The sequence below is a fragment of the Poecilia latipinna genome, unplaced genomic scaffold, assembly GCF_001443285.1.
Source record: "Poecilia latipinna isolate Pla-1442-1.1 unplaced genomic scaffold, P_latipinna-1.0 Scaffold2546, whole genome shotgun sequence".
NCBI classification, from domain to species: domain Eukaryota; kingdom Metazoa; phylum Chordata; class Actinopteri; order Cyprinodontiformes; family Poeciliidae; genus Poecilia; species Poecilia latipinna.
This window is the reverse complement of record NW_015115162.1, coordinates 26482-34189: the sequence shown is the minus strand read 5'-3', so window position 1 is coordinate 34189 and position 7708 is coordinate 26482. Positions and strand designations below refer to the sequence as shown.

Sequence of the window (7708 nt, the reverse complement as noted above, 5' to 3'; positions counted from 1 at the left end):
AATATTCTGTCCTACAATGCGGTTAGATGTGCCATTTTTTTTTTGAGCACCTGCACTTTTAGTGGTCTCTGCACGGCCCTGGATGAAGGTGCCAGTTTGACCCTGTTACAAAGACAATAAGAAACATTTGAAAAGTTTTGAAACACATTGAAAAATTAAATCATGTTATTTAGCTCTCAGACCTAGTTGTAGGTCTGAAATCAGACACCGAAACCATATAGTTCCACATGTATGCTTGCAGTTACATTAATAAGGAGACACTAATGAATATTCATGAACAGAGGGGCCTGCAGAATATTATCGGAGGGTACGCGCAATACCTTGCACAACCACATTCCCAACACCATATGTGCATTGTGTGTATGTCGCAACAAAACAGCGCACACATACACCACACAAATACTCAGACATACTCCACAAAAAACAGTAGATCTAATCCGTGTTTTTTTTCTTACAAATTATACTAACTAATAAAGACAGGAAAGTAAAGCCTATCCGTGTGATCCACAGGTGGAGGATGGAGATTCCCAGGTTCAGGTGGTGTGTCAGACTTCCGGAGGAGGAGGAGGGGAAACAACAATATTTGTTTAATTTCTACTATTTTTGGCAAAATTTCGACTAGATTTAACTGTTTAACCCTCCTGCAGTCTTGCAACACTCAGGAAGAACGCGGAAGATGTCATGGTCAGCCAACCAAAACAATTACTGTTAAGACTGGTGACTCAGAACCACGCACACAGTAAAAAGCTCAAGTGGCGTTCATTTGACTCCTCTTGGAACTACGGGAGGATTAAAACTCTACTAATTAATTTTTAGTGATCTTCAGTTGTCACATTTAGAGTACAGAAAGAGCGCCAAACCACCAATAAGCAAAAGTGAGCTGGCCAATAACATTAACATTTAGGACATACATGTGGCACCCTACACAGACATATGTGGGCTACCAACAGGATGTTTTGACACAAAATACAATTTTTGTCTCCACAATTTGTTAACGGTAAACAGGGTTAGATAATAAAAAAATCTAGTAATTTTTTTTCTTACTTAAAGAAAAATCTCAAGGTATGCACAGTGCGTACAGCTGTACATCTGCAGGTGCTACTGTTCATGAATATTAATGTTGACATATACAGTATAATCACAAGCTGCAGTATAGGTGCAAAACAATGCAGCTATTTTTCAATAAACACAGTTAAGATAAAAGTAATATTGCCAAAGTTACTGAAAAAGTGCTCAGAGTAGAATTAAATTCTGGTGGACAGTTGAAAAGGGGCAACTGTCCTAACCCTAACCCACTCATGCAAAAGGGGTGAGGTGGACCGCACCACTGCTTGTGACTTGTAGATGTTTTTGTGTCAACACATTATATACAGTCAGTAATGATATTTACAGATGAGTAAGAAAATGTACACAAAGGAATCACAACCCATTGTCCTCAACATATGGCGCTTAATGTAAAACATGATAAACACCTGCCCAATAATAAAATTCTCTCAGTCAGAGATCAAAGAGGAGAATGAGAGGCGGAATGGATGCAACAAATTGCATATATTGTTTCAGCATTGATTACCATCCATCCATCCATCGTCTTCTGCTTATCTGGGGTCGGGTCGCGGCTTCAGAAGGGAGGCCTAGACTTCCCTCTCCCCAGCCACTTGTTCCAGCTAACCCAGCCGAGAAACATAGTCCCTCCAGCGTATCCTGGGTCTTCCTCGGGGCCTCCTCCTGGTGGGATGTGCTCGGAACACCTCACCAGGGAGGCGTCCAGGAGGCATCCTGACCAGATGCCCGAGCCACCTCAAGCCACCCTCTCTGAGGGTAGGAACGTAGATCGACCGGTAAATCGAGAGCTTCACTTTTAGACTCAGCTCTCTCTTCACCACAACGGACTGGTACAGCATCCACTTCACTGCAGATGCTGCTCCAATCCATCTGTCGATCTCCCGCCCCCTTCTTGATTGATCTTGATTACCAGTGTTTCCCAATCCTGGTCCTTAAGGCACACTGACCTGAATGTTTTAGATGTTCCCCTACTTCAACACACATCATTCAGATGATTGCAATTCAGCAAAACCCTGTTAATCAGCCACCAATTTAAATCTTGTGTGCTGAAGCAGGGGAATGCCTAAAACTTGAAGTTGCATTGAAAGTCCACTAAAAATGCCAACTTTGCATTAAATTGTCATTATTTACAAAATAATGCAAAGTTGGCACTTTTAGTGGACTCAGTGCAACTTTTAGAGCAACTTTGCATTAAAAGTGTCATTATTCACTGAATGACACTTCATGACAACTGTCATAAACATTAATAAAGAGTTCTTGATGCTCATGACAGCTGTTATGTCATGTTTATGACAGTGTCATGTCAGTTTTATGCACACCCCTTCAAATAAAGTGTTACCCAACATGGATTCAATGACATTTTTTAACTTTGGTTAATTGGCTAGAATGGGATGATTGTTTGATGGTTGATCCACCATCACTTATTGACTTTAACCAAAAATCAACCTTTTTAACCGTAATTCAACATTCAATTAACATCTCTTGCTAACTGCTTTAAAAGAAACAGAAAATAAATGTATTGTCCCACATTGTTTAAATTCCAGTGTAATGCTACACACACCTGCTGGCAATCAAAGCCAGAAGGTTCACACGAAGTCAGAAGAATGAACTACTGTACAGAAAGGGAAGAATTTCAACATAAATTCTGAGCACTTATTAAAAATAGCAAAAGACAGCAAACAAGTGGCCAAAACTTGTTTGCACATAAAAATGTGCTATGTGCTTCGGGCACATTATGATAATTTTTTTCTATGTATTCTTTGTTTTTTTATAGACTTTAGTTGAATGACCTTTTGTTAAAATATTTTGGAGTTTAGATAATTTCTTATTTTTGGTAATTAATTCGATTACGTTAATTTGTGGCGGTGTTGGTCCGCCTGTAAATAGGCTGGATTTCGACATGTTAGGGAGATCCGCCCTTCCACTCCCTTCCGCTTGCTCCACCACCACTGGTGGTCTTGACGTCTTGACGCGGTGCGCGCACGTCCAGTCGCTGTAGGCCGCAGCTGACGTCTCCAGCCTGCCATGCGTTATTTCTGTTAGCCTTTGTTTGTTTGCTATTCGATAAAAGACGGACAGCCAGTGTAAAGAGGCCAGTGTAGGCCTTATATGGTCATGCTTCCTGGTTCCTGTAAGAAGCCGTGCTGCTGCGTTCTGGATCATTTGAAGTAGCTGCATCTGTGATTTAGCCATGCCTCTACATAATGAATTGCAATAATCCAAACGAGTTGTAATGAAGGCATGGATAAGTCCTTCAAAGTCCTTAAAACAAAAATAAGATTTAACTTTTGCTAAAATCCGCAGGTGATAAAAAATTTATTTAACGACAAAGCTAATTTGTTTATCTAGCTTTAAAGAGCTATCAAAAGTGAAACCAAGATTAATAGCAGAGGTCTGACAAAACCGAGCTAAAGAACCAACAATCAGATCTGGATTTGTAGTCTGAAGTCTGTGACCAAATAATATTAGTATAACATTAATAAAACAGACTTAGTCCTTTCAGTATTTCAGTCACCTACAGGTTGAACTGACAGGAAGAGTAACAAACTAACTGCATAAAGGTACATCCAGACTAAAGCAAATGTAAAAATACAATTTAAACTGGTTTGTTTGCTGTATAGATCACATCAGTGGTGCAGCTGATCCCAGTTAGAAGCAACCAAAGAAAAATAAAATCTCTCTGTTTTTTAAATCTGTGCAGGCACCAAAAAGCATACATTGCCGCTCAGGGACCACTGGCACAAACTACTGAGGACTTGTGGAGAATGTTGTGGGAACACAACTCCACAATTGTAATCATGTTAACCAAACTGCGCGAGATGGGACAGGTAAATCACAACTATCATGTCCATAAGGTAGAAGGGAGAAACATTGTACCCTTGCATGATTCCAAAGTGACAAAAGGTCTAGATCTAGAAATACTACACTTTCAAGGTGCTAATTCAGGGTAAAATCATCAGTAGTACCCAGGGAAAACAAAATGGCCACATTAACTTCTGTAATGTGAGGGTTTCTTACTCCTCTCATTATTACTAATTTCTGTATTTTTCCTTTTGATTGTGTAGGAAAAGTGCCATCAGTACTGGCCAGTGGCGCGTTCTACTCGATACCAGTACTTGGTTGTTGATCCAGTGGCTCAGTACAACATGCCTCAGTACATACTGAGAGAATTTAAAGTCACAGACGCCAGAGTAAGCCCTCACCGATAATTTTTTTTTCTTTGATGAAGCAACAGTGGAAAGTCACAGAAATCAGAACCATGTAGTTTGGTTTATAATTCAATAATTATAATTTCTAAAGTACAGTTTGACCAATATCCAATTCATTTCTTTGCATTTTGACATGAGTTTAAAATTCACCCAAGAATTTTAAGTGGTTCACATTCTTAAGAATGTAAAACACATTTATAAGTGTGACATTATTTTAACATTTGTTTCAACTATGTTTTTAACACAAACATAGTAATTCCCTGTGTTTAGGAACTGTGGAATGATTGATATTAATTTTATGGTTAACTCTAAAGCAATTTTCTCATATGATAGTCAGTGTTGTCATCCTCAGTATTATCATTAATTTTTTTTCAGTACACGTTTTAAATATTAATTCTAAATAAAAGTGGTCCTAAAACTGATTTTTGTAGCACTCCTAATGTAGCTTTTTCAAAATGGAGCAAGTACCCACCTCACACATGACACATGTGTGAGATATCTGGGTGAGAGATCTCACATATAATGTGTTTATCATTTAAGAAAGATTTATTCCACTTTTTTATCTGCATAAAACATCATTCTGTAATTTGCAAACTGTTAGATATTTAAGAATGTTCCACAACCAATGACAGTGATGAATATGTTAAGTTAACACTAACAGTACTAATGTCACTTAAAGTACAGCTGTTTTCTGTATGGATTTTCATTTTCCTGTGCCTCCATTAGGATGGTCAGTCAAGGACCATCAGGCAGTTTCAGTACACTCACTGGCCAGAGCAAGGAGTGCCCAAAACTGGAGAAGACTTCATCAACTTTATTGGTCAAGTCCATAAAACTAAAGAACAGTTTGGACAGGATGGACCAATCACTGTACATTGCAGGTAAAGTGTAAAATGTGTTCTTTGTTGTTCTCATAGTTCAAAACAACATGGGTCCGCAGCCGGTGTCACCGTCACTGTTCCCTTGCAGAAGTAGAGCTGTCTTCCAACAAGCAAACTGTTATTATGGCAGACTAACAATCAATCAATCAAATTTTATTTGTATAGCACATTTCAGCAACAAGGCATTTCAAAGGGGACTCCAACCCGCACTCCTTTTAAAACATTGGGGGTACTCCAACCCGCACCCTACCCTACATCATTACAGCTTAAGGGTGAGGAAGAAGAGTAGATTTGATTAAATGTTTCTGCTGTGTTTTCTGTGAAAGAACATTTTGTGACAGTAGCTGTTTGTCCAAGTGGGTTATCAGATAAAGAACTTTCAAAGATAACAAGAAGTGATCCAACAGGGTAACATCAGTTACAGACACAATGGAAATATTCACACCCTTATCGATAACCAGGTCCAGTGTGTGACCTCAAGTGTTAAGAAGATGATTTTCTGTAATGTTGCAATTCTGGTGTGTGTCCTTTGTCTGTGAAATGTTTGTTACCTTGTGGGTGTGTCCTTTTAGCAGGAACCCTGCTAAGGAGCAGGCCCGCCTCAAACCCAGCTCTTTTATAGGGGCTGGTTTTGTGGCGGGCCTGCTCCTTAGCTGGCTGGAGTTTGATTGGCTGGGGATAAATTGAGAAGGTGGGGATAACCAGTGTATAGGTTGACTGCTGGCTGTAGCAGAGACTGTCTGATGGGAAAACTGTCATTTTTAACTGTGCTATGATGCTGGAGGCCTAACAAACCAGCTTTGATTATTGTACAGCCAAGTTTGCTGATTTTTTTTTTCTTCCACTCCTCACCACACCTCTGTGTAAAATCGAGTATGTGTTGCTTATTTGACATGTTGTGTTAGACCAAAATTCTCTAATATATTAGAGCTCTTTTTGCCCCTTTGTCTTGGGGCTTGTCGACATGACAAGCCCCAACATTATAACACAAACCAACATTATAACACAAAGCTTCAAGTCTTCATCAGATAACTAAGTTCTGATTTTTTTTTTTTTTTCTTGACTTGCTCAATACCAACATATTTGCTGGCTTTCAATAATGTTTCACAAGCAACATTTACCAGGTGGGTGTATCCTCACTATTACCACTGTGATGATCTTAGTAATATATAATGTATGTCCATCAGCGCCGGGGTCGGACGGACTGGAGTATTCATCACTTTGAGTATCGTGTTGGAGAGGATGAGGTACGAAGGCGTGGTTGATATCTTTCAGACAGTCAAGATTCTCCAAACTCAAAGGCCAGCCATGGTTCAGACAAAGGTATTGCTTTGTTAATGTCCTGGTGACATGTCAACAATAGTACATATGTTGTGGTATTATCATTTATAAGGAAACTAAGATAACTTCCATTACTTGAAAGGTAATGGAATGTGGGGCAAAATACAGTGCATCTGGAAAGTATCCACAGCACTTCAATTTTTTCAAATTTTTTCATGAGGCATCTTGAAACATGAATAATTTAATACAATTTATCCCAAATTGTATGAAATAATCTCTTTCCTCAAAATTTTACACAGATATAGTAATCATCATAGCAATGTGGGGAAAACAATGCTATTTTTTTGCAAATTTATTGAAAAAGAAACAAGAAATCACATTTATGTAAGTATTCACACAATTTGGCAGCAATTCCAGGTTGAAATATTTTTGAATATGATGCCACAAGCTTAGCTCACCTATATTTAGGCAGTGTGGCCCATTCTTCTGTTCAGTTCTTCTCTAGCGCCATCAGATTGGATGGAGACATCTGTCAGCCATTTTCAGATCTTTGCAGAGATATTCAGTCAGATTCAAGTCTGGATTCTGGATTGGTCAGAGTTGATTTTTAAAATAGTAGAGAAGCTGGTTCTCGACCAGCCCCAAGCAAAGTGTCTTAATCTTTGGTTTGCTTCCATGACCATAAGATTATGAGTAAACAACTGATATAAACCTCCTTATTAGCCATCTTACAAGTTTGGGAAAACTGAAATATGTTCTGTGGATATCTGTTGTAAAATAGAATTTATTTTTACAAGCACAGTTGCTCGGTTTCTATTTAGCTCACCAAAATACTTCAAAATTTTCTGCATCTCTGTGTATACATTTCAATGCCAGTGAATTAATTTTACCCTTTATTTATTGCCCTAATAATTTCTTTGCTTTTGTTGATCTCTTCATTTTTGTCTGTAGGAGCAGTACCACATGTGCTACAAGGCAGCTTTGGAGTACCTGGGAAGTTTTGACATCTACGGAATGCAACCTGTCCTATAAACACACTCAAAGTCATTGCCATAAACAGTCATTGCACCAATGCCTTCCCAAATACAACCCTGAATCCCCATTTAGTCTTCCTACATATACAGAATATATATTTGTTTACAATCATTATTAACCTTCCTGAGATAAAACCTAAAGAAAGCCTAAAAGAAACAGTGGATATAGTGCTTGTTTATTTTCAATTGTGCGAGACAAATTACTGGATAAAAGAATGAGAAGTTAGTTATTTTGAGGAAT

General features: G+C 38.5%; 1 protein-coding gene across 1 annotated transcript in view; it reads left to right on the top strand.

Annotated features, from left to right (window-relative positions):
- Positions 1-7477, top strand: part of LOC106938274 (receptor-type tyrosine-protein phosphatase F-like) — a gene marked incomplete at its 5' end in the record, with an annotated part of 81861 nt that extends 74384 nt beyond the window's left edge. The window contains 5 exons of the mRNA XM_015020198.1: positions 3764-3890; positions 4128-4253; positions 4998-5152; positions 6340-6475; positions 7385-7477. Of these exons, the coding sequence (XP_014875684.1) occupies positions 3764-3890; positions 4128-4253; positions 4998-5152; positions 6340-6475; positions 7385-7465 (625 nt within the window). The remainder of the gene's footprint in view (positions 1-3763; positions 3891-4127; positions 4254-4997; positions 5153-6339; positions 6476-7384) is intronic.
- Positions 7478-7708: the final 231 nt, after the last annotated feature.